Source organism: Cydia amplana, chromosome 16, assembly GCF_948474715.1.
Source record: "Cydia amplana chromosome 16, ilCydAmpl1.1, whole genome shotgun sequence".
NCBI lineage: Eukaryota > Metazoa > Arthropoda > Insecta > Lepidoptera > Tortricidae > Cydia > Cydia amplana.
Genome location: NC_086084.1, coordinates 15,166,628 through 15,188,701, shown reverse-complemented (window position 1 = coordinate 15,188,701; position 22,074 = coordinate 15,166,628). Strand labels below are relative to the sequence as shown.

At 41.5% G+C, this 22,074-nt stretch overlaps 1 protein-coding gene across 1 annotated transcript; it reads right to left on the bottom strand.

Annotated features, from left to right (window-relative positions):
• Nucleotides 1-565: 565 nt before the first annotated feature.
• On the bottom strand, nucleotides 566-21,511 carry LOC134655471 (nose resistant to fluoxetine protein 6-like). Its single transcript, XM_063510935.1, has 14 exons — nucleotides 21,416-21,511; nucleotides 16,435-16,593; nucleotides 12,760-12,903; nucleotides 12,646-12,724; nucleotides 12,053-12,232; nucleotides 11,386-11,503; nucleotides 10,461-10,548; nucleotides 9,291-9,457; nucleotides 8,483-8,668; nucleotides 5,111-5,290; nucleotides 3,600-3,750; nucleotides 2,445-2,628; nucleotides 1,364-1,506; nucleotides 566-736 (listed from the first exon to the last, which is right to left on the bottom strand). Exons 1-14 carry the CDS (start codon nucleotides 21,509-21,511, stop codon nucleotides 566-568), a joined length of 2,046 nt encoding a protein of 681 aa, XP_063367005.1.
• Nucleotides 21,512-22,074: the final 563 nt, after the last annotated feature.

The window sequence follows — 22,074 nt, the reverse complement described above, 5'->3', positions numbered from 1 at the left end:
GACTTTCATATTGATTGTCACTGTGACAAGGTACCTACGAAATGGTGCGGAAAATAAATTATTTGACTGTAGGTACCTACTTCTTTTGAATAATATTACTCACGTATAAAACTTATGTTAAATATATTAACTAACCTATAAATAAGTATTTACATAACTGGTGAAATCACTTCGATTTTTGTCCTTAGTAAATTATATGTAAGGGCAATGTGGCTAATTCCGTCATAGGGACTATTCCGTCCACGAGTGTATATTTCTTTGATTTTCAATCGTAGGAAAAAACCCGGCCAAATGAGAGTGGGACTCGTGTTCCAAGGGTTCCGTACATTAAGTCCGACTCACGCTTGACTGCACATCTCTAATGGTCGGACAGACAGACAGACGCACGAGTGATGCTTTAAGGGTTCCGTTTTTTCCTTTTGAGGTACGGGACCATCTGATTTTGATTACTGAAACTAAGCAATCGCTGCTTTGTCGATGAATTAATTATCATTTTTTTTCGTTGTTCGAGAAAAACGTTAATTTGACTTAGGAAGTTTGAGTAAAATATATTATCAAGCGAAACTCAAGCAATCTCAGCCCGTTTGGTGACCACAAGGCCCAAGTCCACCGGCGCTGGTACCCGCTCCTTCTCCGTGAAAGCCTTAAACAGCTCTATAGCCGGCAACTCAGCCAGCAGACACAGAGGAACAGCTGCCAGGTGCGACAACACAGATGCAGTTATTAGCAGCGATATCTGAAATAGAGCAAAGGATTTAAGAGTCAAAGCCTTGAACAATTCGGTAGCTGGCAGTTCAGCCAGCAGACACAGAGGGACAGCTGCCAGGTGCGACAACACAGATGCCATTATTAACTTATTAGCAACGATATCTGCAAGAGAATGAAGGATTGAGTATCGTTCTAAACTCTGCACACACTTTGTAGCGACAGAGTGTGGACGTGCCATTATAAAAACTGTCTCCCGGGTGTCCAGAAGCTTCGCTACACAAACATGACCAAAAAAACAGTATCTTACCAAAGATAGTGTAGTAGGGTGACCAAGCTGCGGGTTACTGGTGACCAGGACACGTAGGATGACAAAGTACGTCAGAAACAAGCGATAAGACTATCTCTCAGGTGTACAGAAACTTCCCTACACAAGTACACATGCATCGACCTTAGGACCAATCTTAGAACATTATCTTACCAAAGATAGTGTAGTAGGGTGACCAAGCTGCGGGTTGCTGGTGACCAGGACACCCTCATAAAACCAGGACACGTAGGATGACAAAGTACGTCAGAAACAAGAAACAGGTGTACAGAAACTTCACTACACAAGTACACATGCATCGACCTTAGGACCAATCTTAGAACACTATCTTACCAAAGATAGTGTAGTAGGGTGACCAAGCTGCGGGTTACTGGTGACCAGGACTCGTAGGATGACAAAGTGCGTGAGGAACACGCAGTAGGACAGTCTCCCGAGTGTATGGAAGCCTTTCCACGCAAACATGGAGCGTAGAGCCGCTGAAACAAGGTCACACTGTTAACTGTAGCCTTACCACGAGCTTGTCACTGACATGACACTGACATATGAATCGCTAGTGTGCGTGTACTTTCTATGCATCTCGCTCGTACTGGCATATTAGTCTACACATTATATTAATATTATTACTCTATCTCACTGGCGACTGGTCTGGCCTAGTGGGTAGTGACCCTGCCTGCGAAGCCGATGGTCCTAGGTTCGAATCCCGGTAAGGGCATTTATTTATGTGATGAACACAAATATTTGTTCCTGAGTCATGGATGTTTTCTATGTATATATGTATGTACTTAAATAAGTAGGTACATATGTGTATCGTCGCCTAACACTCATAGTACAAGCTAAATATGCTTAACACATTAATTGCCACCCAGCCAAACAAGACATCCGCACCAGGCCACAACAATTTCGTCATATAAAGCTGTAGTACCACGATCCCGACTATCGGGTCGTCCGGAACGAAATCATGAAATACCCGATAGTCGGGTTTTCTGCACTGAATGTGTTAATTTGGGGCTAGGTTGATCAGTGTAAGATGTCCCCTAATATTTATTTTAGCTACAGTCCAAAATGCAGACATATTCGCAGACAATTAAGTTACCGTCCTTACAACATAGTATCAGGATTTTTTTAAACCCAACCTATGTAAATTAGTATGTATCAGGTTTTTTTTATCTATACCTATGTAAAGATAAATAAAGATCCTAAGAGATAGTTATGTATTTACTATGTTATTAACAGTATAAGTGTTTTGGCATAATTTATTTTACAATACATATGGTGCTACATTCCCGAACTAGTGCGGAGCACTTCGTATGTCAAAAGTTTAAAGTGCCATATGTACTGTAAAACGTTGTACGATACACGTGCGAATAGGAATTTCTCTTTTCCGCACGTGTATCGTAAATAACTATTTACTCACATTTGCATTTAGTGACACAGCCAAGCATGAAGATAGCGAAGCAGATGGCGACGAGCGGACGGTCGAGCGCGCTGTAGGCGATAGCGGCCCACCGTGGTGGGGTCTCTTCTCGGAGGAACGACACACCCAGCCACACGACCACTGTGCCCACGGGTAGGGACAGGTGGAAGATTAGGTTGAAGAGCTGGAAAATACCATCTTATCAAGGTTTTAACTAGAACAACCCTGAGACGAGTTCGTGTTTGTATAATTTGACTGACGATTTAAAAATGATAATATAATTTAACTAGCGAAACACCCCAGCTTCGCACGGGTTAACAACTTAACAAATTATACATAAACCTTCCTCTTGAATCACTCTATCCATTAAAAAAACCGCATCAAAATCCTTTGCGTTGTTTTAAAGATCTAAGCATACATAGGGACAGACAGACAGCGGGAAGCGACTTTGTTTTATACTATGTAGTGATTTTAACAAGCAGAAACGTCTGCGAACGATGCTATTAAGCCTGTCTCAAGTGGAAAATTACTGTCTTGGGTGAGACTTAAACTCACGACCCTTGGATCGATACTTACTCCAGCGCTCTGCCATCTAAGCCACCAAGACCTCATCCATAGCCAGCAAATTCTTTCACCATATGTGTCAAAGGGCTAGGGTCCCTTTTTTTCCACTTTTAAGTTTATTCTAGGCTTGAATGTGTTGAAATCTTACAAAAATCTATTTTCGTACTGCATATAGGTAAAATTGAGAGGAGATTCCGAAAATTTTGCAAATGCAAAATTTCGTTATTATGGAAACTTTTCACACCTGTTTCACACATGTTGAACACGCATTGTCTCATACAAACGCATGTTTTCTTCATTGAATTGTTACATTTATTATGATCTTAAAAACTATTGAAATATCAAAACATATCAAGCTATAGCCCTATTTCAATATGTTCATATTATGTCTTAGTAGTTAATGTTTTCTTGTCATCGCTACTAATCGAAGCTTTGTGTTGTTTTATTTTGATTAATCATTAGCGGACATGAATGAAAAAAATAATCCAAATATAGAGATTGTAACTGAGATTGATTGTACAACTAACATCTTGATTGAAAATAAACAGATTTTTTTTTTTTTTTTTTTTATATTTACGAGTCCCAGTTTACCTTGCTGTCTCTAAGCTTGATGCCTTTCCTCTGGATCTCATACAGCACGAACGCCGCCGCCATTCCGCACGCGTAGCCCGCCAGGTTCATCCACATCGGCAGGTACAGCTTCGGCAGAATCAAGGATTTGGAGAAGAGAGTACGGAGGTCTCTGTGAATGAAACACTAGATTATTAAGAACTAGCGACCCGCCTCGACTTCGAATAGGTTAACAAATTATACATAAGCCTTCCTCTTGAATCACTCTACCTATTAAAAAAAAACCGGCCAAGTGCGAGTCGGACTCGCGCACGGAGGGTTCCGCACCATCAACAAAAAATAGAGCAAAACAAGCAAAAAAACGGTCACCCATCCAAGTACTGACCCCGCCCGACGTTGCTTAACTTCGGTCAAAAATCACGTTTGTTGTATGGGAGCCCCACTTAAATCTTTATTTTATTCTGTTTTTAGTATTTGTTGTTATAGCGGCAACAGAAATACATCATCTGTGAAAATTTCAACTGTCTAGCTATCACGGTTCGTGAGATACAGCCTGGTGACAGACGGACGGACGGACGGACGGACAGCGGAGTCTTAGTAATAGGGTCCCGTTTTTACCCTTTTGGTACGGAACCCTAAAAACCGCATCAAACTCCGTTGCGTGGTTTAAAAGATCTAAGCATACATAGCAGGGCAAACAGACAGCGGGAAGCGACTTTGTTTTATACTATGTAGTGATGTTGAAAACTGTTTGAGGTTCGTGAACACCATAAAGGACGACTCACGCTTGACCGGTCCGGGCTTCCGGAGCTCCGTTTTCTATGGCCAGCCGTCATAGAAAAGGACATATCGGACGCCTCGGCCCGGGCCCGGCCCGGTCTAGCGTGAGTCATCCTTTAGTCGCTCTATACTGGAGATTTTTCCATTTAGACAAATTTTTAGCCTTGCTAAAATAATTCTGACTCACATGATTACCAGACTGAATAGCCGAGCAATGCTTTTTCAAGACTGTCAGGCTGAGGACTCCAGAATTTCCCCACAAGCCCCACAGCAGATAGCGGAGAGGCGATTCATCATGAGCGTATGCAGAATACTTACGTTGTTGCGACGAAATATTTACCTCTATAGGTATGGTTAGAGCAAACCATTAGAACTTTACTTACAAACGCTACTTTATACTTTCTAAAACATGTACAGTCGCCATCAAATACATCCGAGCGGCTAAGGTGTTCACAAATATCTGAGCACGCCTCTATTGTCAGGGCATTAAAGTGCGTGGTCAGATATTGTGAACACCTTGGCCGCTCCAATATATCTGATGGCGTCTGTAGTCTGTACTAGCAAGCCGATATTTGAATCGATAAGTTACTTCATGGAAACAAAGGACCTAAACCAGTCTGATACTACAGTATCCTAGTAAGCAAAGTTCATCAAAACACTCACAATAAAGAAAACAACAAACAAACACACATTTTTTTTTACAATCAAGTTATCTTATCTTATCTTAAAACATAAAACTGGTATTAACTTACTCAGGACTTTGCGCAGTGATGATCGGCGTCAGCTGATACCAGTAGACCACGAAGCCAGCCGCGCCGGCCGAGCACGCCAGCAATATCCCCAGGATCGGCAGCGCCACGCTCCGGTAGCGCACCAACACCAGCAGTAACAGCATGCCGAGGATATGGAGCTGCATGTCTACTGCTAGGTACCTGGCAGGTTCAAAAGAGAAATGAGTCTGACCACGAGATTGGCTGTAAGGGCTTACCTATAACCAGTGATCGTTAATTTTCCAGCAATTTTGGTGCAGCATTTTTGGTTAAAAGCATCTGTAGGTATACCCTACTCTAGGTGGAATAGATAATTAGGGTTAATAACAGTAATATTAACCTTAACCAATCCTTTCCCTAGAAAAAAAATGAAGAATATCCTTTATTTTTACTATGCTGCACCAAAATTGCTGGAAAATTAACGATCACTGCCTATAATTACTTAGAATTTGTGAGTTTACTCATACAATACATACATATAATCACGCCTATTTCCCGGAGGGGTAGGCAGAGACCACGGATTTCCACTTGCTACGATCCTGACATACCTCGCTACCGTTACTTTCATAACATTCGTCATACATGCTCGCCGGTTTAGGGTGCTCTTGACATGGCCTTTCAACACCTGGTCTTTCTTTGACTTTCGTAAAATAGTGAAGATTACAACTGTTCTATTGATTTGGGATGTTAAAGGATTTAATGGATGTTCTCAGGAGATGTCTAAATCCAGTAATAAATATTGGCTGATAAGTGTGTCCCATGCAGAGTTTGTTCAATGGCAGATGGTTGTGTTGTGGTACCACCAGCGTTCGCTGCAAGCTTCAGCTTCGCTAACCACGTACCACGCCCATAGATTAGCCCAGCAGCTAATGGTCAACAAAATGATGCACTGTGAGCTTACCAAGTGTGTCCCATGCAGAGTTTGTTCAATGGCAAATGGTTGTGTGTTGTGGTACCACCAGCGTTCGCTACAAGCTTCAGCTTCGCTAACCACGGACCACGCCCATAGGGGCTTACAAGACACCAACCCTGTGAGCTTACCAAGTGTGTCCCATGCAGAGTTTGTTCAATGGCAGATGGTTGTGGACATACAGTATGTGGTACCACCAGCGCTCGCTGCAGGCCTCAGCTTCGCTAACCATGTACCACGCCCATAGGGGCTTAACCCTGCTGCTAATGGTCAACAAAATGATGCACTGTGAGCTTACCAAGTGTGTCCCATGCAGAGTTTGTTCAATGGCAGATGGTTGTGGACGTACAGGATGTGGTACCACCAGCGCTCGCTGCAGGACTCAGCTTCGCTAACCACGTACCACGCCCATAGGGGCTTAGCCCAGCTGCTAATGATGCAACAAGAAACCAACCCTGAGAGCTTACCAAGTGTGTCCCATGCAGAGTTTGTTCAATGGCAGATGGTTGTGATGTGGTACCACCAGCGTTCGCTGCAAGCTTCAGCTTCGCTAACCACGTACCACGCCCATAGGGGCTTACAAGACACCAACCCTGTGAGCTTACCAAGTGTGTCCCATGCAGAGTTTGTTCAACGGCAGATGGTTGTGGACGTACAGGATGTGGTACCACCAGCGCCCGCTGCAGGCCTCAGCTTCGCTAACCACGTACCACGCCCATATGGGCTTAGCCCAGCTGCTAAGGTAATGATGCAACAAGAAACCAACCCCGAGAGCTTACCAAGTGTGTCCTATACAGAGTTTGTTCAATGGCAGATGGTCGTGTTGTGGTACCAGCAGCGCTCGCTGCAAACTTCAGCTTCGCTAACCACGTACCACGCTCATAGATTAGCCCAGCAGCTAATGGTCATTAAATTATGCACTGTGAGCTTACCAAGTGTGTCCCATGCAGATTTTGTTCAATGCCAGATGGTTGTGATGTGGTACCACCAGCGTTCGCTGCAAGCTTCAGCTTCGCTAACCACGTACCACGCCCATAGGGGCTTACAAGACACCAACCCTGTGAGCTTACCAAGTGTGTCCCATGCAGAGTTTGTTCAATGGCAAATGGTTGTGTTGCGATACCACCAGCGTTCGCTGCAAACTTCAGCTTCGCTAACCACGGACCACGCCCATAGATTAGCCCAGCAGCTAATGGTCAACAAAATGATGCACTGTGAGCTTACCAAGTGTGTCCCATGCAGAGTTTGTTCAATGGCAGATGGTTGTGGATATACAGGATGTGGTACCACCAGCGCTCACTGCAGGCCTCAGTTTCGCTGTCCACGTACCACGCCCATAGGGGCTTAGCTAATGGTCAACAAAATGCAACAAGAAACCAACACTGTGAGCTTACCAAGTGTGTCCCATGCAGAGTTTGTTCAATGGCAGATGGTTGTGTTGTGGTACCACCAGCGTTCGCTGCGAGCTTCAGCTTCGCTAACCACGTACCGCGCCCATAGATTAGCCCAGCAGCTAATGGTCAACAAAATGATGCACTGTGAGCTTACCAAGTGTGTCCCATGCAGATTTTGTTCAATGGCAGATGGTTGTGTTGTGGTACCACCAGCGTTCGCTGCAAGCTTCAGCTTCGCTAACCACGGACCACGCCCATAGATTAGCCCAGCAGCTAATGGTCAACAAAATGATGCACTGTGAGCTTACCAAGTGTGTCCCATGCAGAGTTTGTTCAATGGCAGATGGTTGTGGATATACAGGATGTGGTACCACCAGCGCTCGCTGCAGGCCTCAGTTTCGCGGTCGACGTACCACGCCCATAGGGGCTTAGCTAATGGTCAACAAAATGCAACAAGAAACCAACACTGTGAGCTTACCAAGTGTGTCCCATGCAGAGTTTGTTCAATGGCAGATGGTTGTGATGTGGTACCACCAGCGTTCGCTGCAAGCTTCAGCTTCGCTAACCACGTACCACGCCCATAGGGGCTTACAAGACACCAACCCTGTGAGCTTACCAAGTGTGTCCCATGCAGAGTTTGTTCAATGGCAGATGGTTGTGTTGTGGTACCACCAGCGTTCGCTGCAAGCTTCAGCTTCGCTAACCACGTACCACGCCCATAGATTAGCCCAGCAGCTAATGGTCAACAAAATGATGCACTGTGAGCTTACCAAGTGTGTCCCATGCAGAGTTTGTTCAATGGCAAATGGTTGTGTGTTGTGGTACCACCAGCGTTCGCTACAAGCTTCAGCTTCGCTAACCACGGACCACGCCCATAGGGGCTTACAAGACACCAACCCTGTGAGCTTACCAAGTGTGTCCCATGCAGAGTTTGTTCAATGGCAGATGGTTGTGTGTTGTGGTACCACCAGCGTTCGCTGCAAGCTTCAGCTTCGCTAACCACGTACCACGCCCATAGGGGCTTACAAGACACCAACCCTGTGAGCTTACCAAGTGTGTCCCATGCAGAGTTTGTTCAATGGCAGATGGTTGTGGATATACAGTATGTGGTACCACCAGCGCTCGCTGCAGGCCTCAGCTTCGCTGTCCACGTACCAGGACCACAGAGGCCCGGAGCCTAACTGTGGGAGCCAGCTGATGGTGAACCAGAGCATGATGCCTGCGACTGGCGTTAGTCTGGAAATGATGTGACGTTTTAAGAATAAGAATAAGAATAATTTATTTATAATAAAATAGGTAGGCAATCACAAAGGTGTCCGGTAAGCACCAAACTAGGCTGAGCCTGTATCTTGGGGCTTACAAAAGAGTAGGTAACATACGGTAACTAGGTGATTTAGGTGGTTTTTATTGAAAACGACACAAAAATGCACTTGTAGTAGGTAAGTTTCAGCTTCGGTCAGGTGTAATCAGCTTGAGTCACGTGATTTTTTCCGCTTCGTACCTAAATTAGCTTTACAAATAGCTGAGAGGATTAGAAGCTCGTTCAAATAATGACTTTAATCTAATACCTACTTAATTCAAAATCATTAAAGCTATTTTAGCAAAAAAGACGTTTGATTCTTCAGATCCAGATAATTTTGTACTAGTTGAAATAGCACGGATATTATGGTCGTATATGTTTACGTGACAGCGTGATAAAAACAGTGTCCGTCTCTTTCAATCACGTGGTGTTAAAAAGTGACCCTTATTTCATCACGTGGATAAAACTATCCATGATTCGCTTGCTGGGATTGCAAACCCTTAACCACTAAACGACACGTTTGGATATGAGCGTAAGTGAACTTTAGGATTGTACTACCTTATCCATCTGTTAACAACAGCAACTAGGGCCTTCAGCGGAGTGAAGGGGCTGCTCTCGACGCCAATGAGGGTAGAGTAGGACAGCAGGAATCCGGAGAGACAGAAGAACGCTTGCAGCCACACTGGGGAGTTCATTACTGCTTGTCCGGCGAATGTCTCGTAAATCTGGAAGTTTTAGCATAAGGCGGAAGACCGTCTAGGGAAGCCATTCTCAAAGTGTGCTTCGCGGACCTCTAGGGCTCTGCAAGGCCTCTGTGTGTTCTAAGCTAATGTAGAATATACAGGGTGTCCCAAGAAGTAGTGATATACTGAAGCTGCTTCTCACAACTTCAACTTCAAGGGCGCTTAGAAAAATAAAACATACTGGGTAATTTTATCTTTCTTGGCATTAAATTTTTTTTTTAATTCCATTCAGAGATCTAACGATAGTAAATGTTACCATACTGAATTGGCCTATCTATCAGCTTAGCACACAAAAAAAATCAAGCATCTACCGCAATAATTCACGTCACCATAAATAAAAATCTCATCGTACTCGGCGATAGGTGAAAAATTAAAAAAAAATCATAACTCCGAAAATACGAAAAATCGCGGAACATACATGGGGGTGATTCAGATAGCCGTCTAGGTCCTCTACCTCCCAGCTTCAGTATATCAATACTTCTTGGGACACCCTGTATAACCACCAATATACAATTCCACACATACGATGTCGCAGGCAACAGTTAGTAAAAATTAAATCAAAAACCAGCTGCCAAAGGGCAATGGAGCACATCAAAGTATGCTCAGAGTTTCTCAGTGAGATTAAACCAGGAATTAGATCCTTATCCTTGCAGTGCAGCTTAACCCTGTAAACAGCTAACTCCGACCTCTCAGTTAGTTGGCTAACCCTGGACCGCAAGTGGCCCTAAGAGAAGTAAAGTTGTTGTCATGTATTAAGTAGGTAACTCAGAGGATTTCCAGACTTTTTAAAGCCTGACCAGGAATATATGATCACGCGCCATGTTGCGGGATTTCACTGGAACTAATTTTTCATACTATACCTACTGAACTGTCACCATATACATGAGAATAACAGCGCCCTCTTGACAATTATCATACTAGTCAGGCTTTAAGTGGTAGTGGATGGGACTTATTATTCTAAAAACCGGGGTCAGGTATTACTTACATGTTCGAGAAATTGCGGGTTGTCGATAAATGAGGTGCCTGTCAGCAGCAATACGTGCGCGAAGATGACACATTGCATGCCCATCACTCTGGAATTAAGGAGTTAGAATTGCAATAATGAAACTTCGCTATCATAAGACACTTGTTAAAAATTACATTCAGAGAAAAGTTTAATTAGTTACAGCAGTTACAAACTTTAATTTAGGTATACTACCATTTCTTTATCGATTAAAAGAAATTCATTTGAAGACGATCATTTAATTTTAAGTCTTGATAAAGAGTCTCTTAATTATGTATCTAGAATTTCTTCAGGCGAACTCTATGACTTGATGTTGAGCTTTTCATAGTTAAAACTTGATAAAAACGCAAATGATAACGCTTTTTAATAATAAGCAAAGAGAATAGAGTGAATAGAGAGTTACTGTCATGGTAAATTATATAGCACTAGTACATTTACTGCCATTTGACAAAAGATTAAAACTGTTAGAACGCCATTTGACTTTGACCTTTATTCTTTCACTGATATGTGTTAATTTGTTAAATATTGAAATTAATGCCTTCTACCCGAAGGTTATGGCGCCATCGCTCGAAAAGATCGCACCATACCTTTGACATACTCTCGGGTAGATACTATATATGTCGGCGGCCGATCGTAAGATCGGTATATCGTGAAATTCCTAGGCATATCGTGAAACGTGAAAATCTTTGACCCGTTTCCTGAGTCGACGAAGCCCCGCTACGCGGGGCTCCTATTTCTGGGCAGTTTGCCCTTCGGGCATCTAAAGCAACCTAACGAACCTATCCTACCTATATATTGGTTTCATGTCACTATCGTCAAAACATTACACAGGAACATTACGATCTGCCTGATCTTACGATCGGCCGCCGACATATATACTCTTTGATAATAAGTAAGTATAGTGTACCTGATACCCTCCATGCAAGCCACGCCTTTCATCCGCTGGTCGCTGCGCGGTTTCGTGCGGTCGTACGTCAGGATATGCCAGTTGCGTCGCAGAGAAAACGCGACCACGAATCTGGGGCCTGAAAACGATAGGAAACGATAACGACAGAAGTTTTTTAGGGTTCCGTGCCCGTATTACTAAGACTCCTCTGTCCGTCTGCCCATATACTGTCTGTCTGTCACCAGGCTGTATCTCATGAACCGTGATAGCTATATAGACAGTTGATATTTTCACAGATGATGTAGGTACGCTTTGCTTCCTCGTCTCTTATGCGCACTGCCAAGGAATGGAATTCCTTGCCGGCGTCTATATTTCCGAGCTCATATAACCCGGCAACCTTCAAATCAAGGGTGAACAGGCACCTTCTGGGCAGACTCGCTCCATCGTAGGCCACGTCTTCGCCTCGGCTAGTCTGTGGCCATGAGTAAGCCCATTTATAATATAAAAAAATAAAATAAAAAAATGCTGGTGCCAGGCTGGTGCAGATTCAATTCGAACGTCACCTAGGTCAAATTCCTATCAAAATCTTAATCTGTGGCACAAGGATTAAACGCATACAGGTACTCAAAGGAATTGAATGCATCTGCTCCATTGCGGTGAAGATTATATTCTTCCTTTATCGACTTACATTTGACATCAAACCGGTCAGTGATAATATGCGTCGCAGTAGCCAGAGCAGCCAACACCACCAGCGCAAGTAGCACTACCGCCAGCGCCCGCGCATCGTCACCAGTTGAGTGTTTTGCTGACACACATAGGGAGCGGGTGTTGTCGAACTGTGCCTGGACAAATATGGACAAAATGTTCACTTCAAATAAGTCATAAAAGGTCACAAAAGGTCATTAGGTACTGACCCAGATCAGTGTCAGATGTCAAGTTTGTGAAATAGACGCCAGACTAAGTTTTCATGCCAAGTAGCAAGTATTAGTTATGGCGGAAAAAAAAGTAACGCACCAGACCCTTATTGACGCAGGCCTCCGACGGCACCTTGGCCTTGCAGCGCGTGGCCATTGACGTATCAGTAATATCTCAGGACGGGCCTTACGGGCACTAAAAATGGTACTAAATAGTTCAGCGGTGTCACTCACGAATTCGAGTTATCGTGCAGTCTAACGCAACTAGTTGCGACCAATCGCGCGCGTGATGCGAACTCATCAACCAATCGCGTTGTAGCGGTGTCACACCGCTGTACTGGCCCCATTCATGCCTCTGCATTCTTACTGCCCATAAGGCCAGTCCTGAGATATACGTCAATGCGCGTGGCGCACACGTGAAGTGGCGTAGCAAATAATATCAATTCCTTCGCCATAAGCATCAATTCCTTCGTATAGTTACCTGTACACCGTAAGGCCGCAGGCCCTCATTGACGCAGCTCCGCGCGCGGGTCTCCGCCTGCCCCTCGGCCTCGCAGCGCGTAGCGCACACGCCGCGATGGACTAGCGTGCGGTTGAAGTGGCGTAGCGATTGTGAGGAGTAATCCTGCAATCAATGTCAGAATATAATATTGTGTAGATTAAGTCTCTTGGACAGGTCTCCATGGAAGACCAGCGTCAAGATACCTGAAGGTAACTTGACAGTTGACACCTAGCTGAGGGGAGACATTTTCAGTCACGTTTATGCGTTATATTAATAAAAGTGTAATAATAGATATTGTACGCGCCCTGAAAAAAAAAATCTTTTCTTTCTTAAGTTTATCGACTAACGCCATCTAATCTAAAGGTAAACATGTAAGTATCAGGACGACACAATATTATTATTTTGTTAGTAGGAATCTTAGCTTAAATCATGTTTACAGATACCTAGTATTTAGTGCGGGTTCGTACATTAGCCACTATTACCTAAACGTATGAACTCGCACCAAACAATAATCGTAGCCCATGGCTCGATTTACACATTAAAGGATGAAAGAAAATTAAGCGCCGGAAGCTCCGGCCCGGTCCCGGTCCGGTCTAGCGTGAGTCATCATTAACTTGATACATTTCAACAAACCCTAAATAAACCCTACACAAATGTAAACTCGCACTAAACACTAAGCGCCACTTGCACCATCCCACTAACCCGGGGTTAAGCGGTTAAACTGTTAACCCAGTGTCAAATTGTACTGTTAACCATGGTAGCTCCAAGTTTAACTGGTTAACCCCGGGTTAGTGGGGTGGTGCAAGTGGCTAATAGGAACGCGCATGCACTTGCCAGCGCAGCGAGCGTCGGCGGCGCCCGCGCACGGGGTTAAGGCCGCTCACGTAACCATGTGGTAATCTGGCCAACTTGATGTAATCCTAGAGACATTGACATTTTACTAATGATTAAGTTAATATTTTATCATAATAACAAACAACAGATTGGGCGCCGTTAACCTTTTCGACGCCGTGTCAAACACAAAATCTGTCACGCTGACGCCACGTCACCGAAGTGTCAAAACTGAAATTGAACTTTATGCATATACACGTAGGTCTATGTTGCTCTGTGATATGTGACCGATTAATCCGTCTTTGGCGTTGAACCTACGTTGCGGATATATCGGTCATTGGCGTTCAAAAGTTTAAAGGACAGGGGCTGCGAACCCCGGGCTGGCTCTTATCGGGTCCAACAAATATCTTTTAGCTATGCATCGTGGCAACGCAGCTGGCATATTTGGAACGCTTGGGAAAATGGCAAATGGGTAATTTTTGACGAGACTTGTTTCAGGTTTTTTTTTTGGTTTTTTTTTTTGAAGAAGCATGCTGTGGAAGTGTGGATAGGATATACTAATTTTTGGGTGAAGCAACTATGACGAAGCCTGTACCCCTAGTGTAAATTTCATTCGATAGCGTGACGTGACGTAAGTACGTGTTTGCGTTAAGTGTCTAAGGAATTTGAGTTTCCAAAACGTCCCGCTTGGCGCGCTATTCAAAATCCCATACACAACACAAATAGACATAATGCAAACGCGAGCGCTCGTCACGCTATCTAATGATTAATGAAATTTACACTAGGGCACACTAGGGGTTCTGTGCTATGGATTGATATTGTATTCTGTGGAATGAAGTTTAAATAAAAGAATACGCAACTTTTTCGAATGATAACAAATAATACACAACTTTTTTTAAAGATAACACACATAGTCACATTATAGGTAAACTTATAATTCCTAGTAGTTACCAGTGGTAAAAGGTGGAAAAAAAATCCCAGTAGCTACCAGGTGGTAACTAGAACTAGTGGGAATAAGTGTAAGTGTAAGGCCTGAGTGGACGCTCGAGTTGGGCGTGCAGCGGGGCGGGGCGTGCGGCATGCATGTTATACAAATGCAAGCGTATAGGAGCGGCCTTAGTGCACGCTGCTTAAATTACGACGCCACGCTGCACGCCCCGCCGAACGCTCCGCTTCGAGCGCGTCCACTCAGGCCTTATACTAACCCTAATCTTCGGAATGTGCATGATGTGCGTGAAGGCCGCTCGCGTAAACATGTGGTAATCTGGCCGACTTGATGTAATCCCACGGTTCCACATTGAGCGTTTGATAACAAATACATTGACGTTTTTCTAAATAATGATTAAGTGGGCGCGTAAAGCCAAAAAAGCGGCCAAGTGCGAGTCGGACTCGCCCATAAAGGGTTCCGTATTTACGGGATTTATGACATATTAAAAAAAACTACTTACTAGATCTCGTCCAAACTCGTTCACCATCATACATACATCATATATTTTTTTTTAGTTTTATCATTCTCTTATTTTAGAAGTTACGGGGGGGACACATTTTACCAATTTGGAAGTGTCTCTCGCGCAAACTATTCAGTTTAGAAAAAAATGATATTAGAAACCTCAATATCATTTTTGAAGACATATCCATAGATACCCCACACGTATGGGTTTGATGAAAAAAAAAATGTTGAGTTTCAGTTCTAAGTATGGAACCCCCAATTTTTTTTGTTCTTTTTTTTCTATTTTTGTGTGAAAATCTTAATGCGGTTCACAGAATACATCTACTTTCCAAGTTTCAACAGTAAAGTTCTTATAGTTTCGGAAAAAAGTGGCTGTGACATACGGACGGACAGACAGACAGACATGACGAATCCATAAGGGTTCCGTTATTTGCCATTTGGCTACGGAACCCTAAAAACTGAAAGAAACAAAAGTAAAGCACGCCGCGCGAATCTTGCAACGGAAGGCCGTCGCGCGAGCTTTTACCTTTCATCTCAATTACTATGAAAATATCCTTCTGTTTACAATTTTGCTCGTCAGATTCCTCGGCTATATTACTAGCTATTTTATTATTAAAGAATATTCCTTCTAATGTTCTATTCCGTCATCATAACATTCATAACATAACTTTTTAGGTGTAACTTTACGCTTGAGATAAACTTAATACCACTAAATATAGGTACAATAATTATAAAAGATTATTCCTTCAAATGTATCTTTTTTAACGCTTGTGATTAACTAAATAGCACTACCTACCAAGAGCTAATGCATTTCAAACATTTGTTTGATACATAATATATCTATTAATAAACCTGTTTAAAGTAACGATTGAAGGCTAAATTTGCCGTAAAGCTATGCAATAAGATAATGATCACTAAGAGTATTAGCTATCCGATATTATAGACGTCAAAGATTATGTTTACATTTTGTACCTTAATGCATGGTAATAAAGGTGGTACACATATATATATACTATCTATTACGTCGACTGTGTCTATTTAATATGCAATTCTAATTAAAGTTAAGGCTACATTTTACGACTCGCTGCACCTTGTTTTGGTTTGCACTTCATCATAATTCTTCATTTTACAAATGAAATGAAAATTTTATTTTGGGGTATTATGTTCCTTATGAGTTTCCGAAACATTCAGGCACAGCGATTCGAAGCGTCTCTAGTGGAATAAGTACTATACTCGGTTGGCCTTATGGGGGCGTAGTCAAGATGATAACAGTTAACATTTTCGCGGACACGAATGTTATAGCAGTCGCGTTGTCTTTTGTTTCTTTTGGCCTAAAAGGTTAACAAAATCTCGAGATTCTTTGCTACATATACCTTTAGCAGTTGCAGCGTCGTCTCATTCCCGGAGACTAGGGCAGCCTCCAATACGCAGTACACATCACCAGGACGCCGACAACGCGCCCAGTCCTCCAAGTCAAATAGAGGCGGCACGGAGTCCAGCGTGTCTGAAATATTTTTCAATACTATATCCTCCTAGGGCCCAGCCATACAAAAAAAACATCCAAAATTTGCCACTGAAATTTGAACCTAAACTGTAGGAAATAGAGTTGATTTTGCTTTGTTTGAAAATGGAACATGGTTTAAATTACATCGAACTGAATAAATAGGTACTATAGGTAGGAAGTGGACGACAGCGCGTAACCACCCTTTTCATAGAAACGTAGTCCCCGTTTTTCTTTCTGGATATTAATACTAAGTATGGAAAAAATAATATTTATGACTTTATCAGACAATGCCGTTTGTCAATATTACATACAAAATAGCCAGGGAGGCTCGCGGGCCACAAGTGACAGGTTCACGGACCGCATGCGGCCCGCGGGCCGCGGGTTGCCGACCGCTGACCTAAAGTGTCATTCTATGGAACTTTGCTAGCAATAATTAATAGTAAACAAACCGCCACATTGAAATTATCTCGGAATGATGAATATACTAGTGACTTTTGTTTACATAGCATGTTCCATAGAATGACACTTTAAGTATGTATACTTTTAATTATTATAAGAGTTAGGAGCATAATTTCTATGGAATTTGTTTTTTTTGTTTCTAAATCAGAAGGTGACAGTCCATTTCCAACCGCAGCTGCACTACTGTCAATTTTACTATGGAAATTGACAGTAACAGCGGCGCGTTCAGTACCAGTAGTGCAGCTGCGGTCAGAAATGGAATGTTACCCTTATAAGTACTAATCAAAAAATAGAAAAAAGTCAAGGGGCATAGCTATGCTTAACATACGATAAATTGTGTGAAAATATTTTCCATAATGTTGTCGTTTGTATGGAGAAGCAGTCTTCCACTATTCTCTTAATTAATCCGTGTCGTTAGTAAATGGCCCAAGACCATGAGCATAATGTAATGTAATGGCCTAAGTTCTAGCCGTGACCCTGGGGTCAGAAAGTTTGAAGACGAACTGTAGAACAGTGAGCGCACGTAACCTAGACCTTTCGCATTTGGATACGTCAATGTGGTCAGTTCATTCTAAAATTCACCATTAGTAAGTAGGTATATAAGTACCTACTAGAAAAAGTGATTGTTTGAAAGCGTACCCATCCCCAATAAGCGTGCTTATTGGTTGTATCTGGCCGGCCCTGTTTGCACCAGGGATGTTGCGGATGCAGATTTTTTGACATCCGCGGATGCGGATGCGGATGCGGATATTTAAAGGCTCACATCCGCGGATGCGGATGCGGATGTCAAGATTAGGTACTTAGAAAACGTCAAAGATTACATTTTTAGTATTTTTTTATTAAAAAAACGAAACGTTTAGTATTTGAGCAAGAATATAAGTGCGTTATTTTTAATAAACAGTAACTTGGCCGACTTTTCTGGATCTAGACGATTTCGTTAGGTATAGGTAATGACTACTAATGACAAAATTACCTAGCACCATGGTCTAATCTATATATATAAATGCAAGTGTCCTGACTGACTGACTGACTGACTGATTCATCAACGCAGAGCCGAAACTACAAAAGCTAGAAAGTTGAAATTTGCACACTAGGTTGAATTTATAAAGTGTACAAGAGATAAGAAGCGATTTTGAAAAATTCAACTCCTAAGGGGGTTAAAAAGGGGATGAAAGGTTGTATGGGGTGCAAGTTTTATTTTAAGCTAGGAATTTGAAACTTTGTAAAAATGTACTATATTAAAAAACAAGAAAACTAATTTCTGCGTTTTCGAAAATTCGTCCCCCAAGGTGATGAAAAAGGGGTTGAAAGTTTGTATGGAGATCAAATATTTTTGTGAGTGTTGGACTTGAAACTTTGTATATAGGGATATTATTATAAGACGGGAAAAGTAATTTCAGCGTTTTTGAAAATTCATCCCCTAACAGGGTTAAAAGTTTGAATCCATTACAAATGATTTGAAACTTTTTAGAAAGGCATAATAGCCGATGACAAAAAAAAGTAATTGCGAAGTTTTAGGTAATTCAACCCCTAAGGGGGTAAAAAAGGGGATGAAACTTTGTCTTGGGGTGCAAATTTTATTTTAAGCTAGGACCTTGAAACTTCGTAAAAAGGTATTAAATTAAAAAACATGAAAACTAATTTCAGCGTTTTTAAAAATTCATCCCCCATGGTGGTAAAAAAGGGGTTAAAAATTAGTACGGAGATCAAATATTTTTGAGAATGCGGGACTTGAATCTTTGTATTTGGGGATATTATTAGAAGACAGGAATAATTATTTCAGGGTTTTGTAAAATTCATCCCCTAACAGGGTTAAAAAGGGGTTGAAAGTTTGTATGGAGTTCAAATTTTATTTTAAGCTAGGAACTTGAAACTTCGTAAAAATATATGTTATTAAAATACAAGAAAACTGATTTCAGCGTTTTTGAATATTCATCCTCTAAGGTGGTGAAAAAGGGGTTGAAAGTTTGTATGGATATCAAACAGTTTTTCGAACGCGGGACTTGAATCTTTGTATTTCGGGATATTATTAAAATACAGGAAAAGTAATTTCAGCGTTTTGTAAAATTCATCCCCTAACAGGGTTAAAAAGGGGTTGAAAGTTTGAATCCATTACAAATGCATTGAAACTTCTTAGAAAGGCATAATAGCCGATTACAAAAAAAGTAATTGCAACGTTTTTGGAAATTCAACCCCTAAGGGAGTTAAAAAGGGGATGAAAGTTCGTCTTAGGGTGCAAATTTTATTTTAAGCTAGGAACTTGAAACTTTACAAAAAGGTATTAAATTAAGATACAAGAAAACTAATTTCAGCGTTTTTGAAAATTCATCCCCTAAGGTGGTGAAAAAGGGATTGAAAGTTTGTATGGATATCAAACATTTTTTCGAACGCGCGACTTGAATCTTTCTATTTGGGGATATTATTAGAAGACAGGAAAAGTTATTTCAGTGTTTTGTAAAATTCATCCCCTAACAGGGTTAAAAAAGGGGTTGTAAGTTTGTATGGGGTTCAAATTTTATTTTAAGCTAGGAACTTGAAACTTCGTAAAAAGGTATTATTTTAAACGGGCAATAAACTAATTTCAGCGTTTTTAAAAATTCATCCTTTAAAAGGGTTAAAAAGGGGTTGAAAGTTTGTATGGGGTTCAAATTATATTTTAAGCTAGGAACTCGAGACTTCGTAAAAAGGTATTTTATTAAAAGCGAAGAAAACTTATTTAGTGTTTTCGAAAATTCATCCCTCAAGGTGGTGAAAAAGGGTTAAAATTTAGTATGGAGATCAAACATTTTTGTGAGTACGAGGCTTGAATCTTTGTAAAATGGTATATTATTAAAATACGAGAAAAGTAATTTCAGCGTTTATAAAAATTCATCTCTTAATTAAAGGGTCGAAAGGGGGTTGAAAGTTTGTATAGGGTTTAAATTTTATTTAAAGCTACATACTTGAAACTTCGTAAAAATGTATTTTATCAAAAGAGAAGAAAAGTAATTTCAGAGGAGGCCAAACAAACAGTGCGGGACTAGAATCGTTGTTTAAAGGCATATTATTAGAATACAAGAAAAATAATTGCATCTTTTAAAAAATTCATCCCCTAAAATGGTTAAAAAGGGTTTGAAAGTTTGTATAGGGTTCAAATTTTATTTAAAGCTAGGAACTTCAAACTTCGTAAATAGGTAGTTAGGTAGTAGGTTTTATTAAATAAAGGACATGAAAATCTTCTAAGGGGGTTTAGAGGGATTACATCGAGGACAATTTTATTCAGTTAGGGGCTTGAAACTTCGTAGGTTGTGAAAGACAAGTCTCATGCGTTGTATAATATTAATAATTAAGAAATGATTAACCGTCCTACCGCAATCTCTTGCTGCATAATGTTCTAAGCTAATGTAGAATATATAACCACCAATATACAAATCCACGCGTACGAAGTCGCGGGCAACAGCTAGTAAAACATGGTCTTCTCTTCCCAGAGTGTCACTTGCCTACGTCACAATAACATTGCCACTTTATTTCAACATAACATGTTACATGGGTACATTATATCTATGGTTAATAAGTTAATTTATTTCTTTATAATTTAATAATTTTCATTTATATGTATTTTATCTTAAATTTTACAATAACACGTCATTTTTAATTATTCGTTAGCAATATCTTCCGATTCACGAAAGAAATTTCAGACGTTCGGGTAATTCTGTTTACACTACTGGCAACACAGGATAGCGCTGTCACATTTGACAATCCGCCATTTTGTCCCTGACCCACCGTCCTTGTCGAACGCGTGTTAATTGTTATTTCCTTCTCGCTCAGTGTCAGCAGTCGCAGTGTTTTCCAAACTTTTCACGTCGTAAGCTTCGTAATTAATGTTTTGTTACGAAAATGGTTGGCTGCTCTATTCGGAACTGTAAGAGTAGGAGTGAAAAGTGCAGTATAGATTTGTTTTATTTTACTATGTTTCTACATGAATAACTTAAAATTAATGCCGTTAAAATAATTTTCACTGTTGGTTAAAATTCTCCCACATTTTAAAGTTTGAGAACCTGTAAACAGCATGATGACGTAGGCAAGTGCCAGTTAGGTCATTCGCGAATCTCGGAAGAGAGTACCAGGCGGAGTATATTATTATACCATGCCTAGCACTTACGCCGCCGCTAAGACGTTCCTGTACCGACTTGTTCGACATCCGCATCCGCATAAGCTCCACATCGATTTCATGCGGATGCAGATGCGGATGTTGAAAATAATGCGGAAGTTCCGCGGTTGCGGATGCGGATGTTCGCAACATCCCTGGTTTGCACCTATCGTTTGAGCCAAAATTGTGGACATTTACTTAGATTAAGGATGACTCACGTTAGACCGGGTCGGGTCCGGGCTGGAGCTTCCGGCGCTTCCACCTGAACCATCTCGTGATCACCGGTCATCTCATCTGTGATAGAAAAGTAAGCGCCGGAAGCTCCGGCCCGGACCCCGCCCGGTCTAAAGTGAGACATTCTTTAATTTTCCAGTGCCAAAACGATGAAAGATAATACAAACTCGAACTCAAATGCTCAAATCCTTAATTCTGGTTTATAATGATTTATTTATTCACTTCCGATTTTCCGTTTTGTGACGAAACGTATGGCTTTTTACATAATCGATATCGGTGTCAATGTCATGCACAGATTTGTCTTTTCTAAACCAGAAATGAAGAATATACCAATACAAATTAAAACAACTTTGGCCTAATTGCATTAATCTTCCTAGCGTTGTCCGTACCTCAAAAGGAAAAAAAGGAACCCTTATTTGCCCTTATAGGATCACTCGTGCGTCTGTCTGTCCAAGCATTGGCCCTATTATCTCCGAAACTACTGGGGTTCAAAATTTTGAAAAAAAAATACACATAATAGTTCTTTACCTAATATATGACAGAAATGTGCAGTGAAGCGTGAGTAGGACTTAATGTACGGAACCCTTGGAACGCGAGTCAGACTCGCACTTGGCCGGTTTTTAGCTACGGGTCGCTAAGTTACTAAAGGCTCGTCTGAGGTCTGCTCAGCCACCTAATCCCATTAAT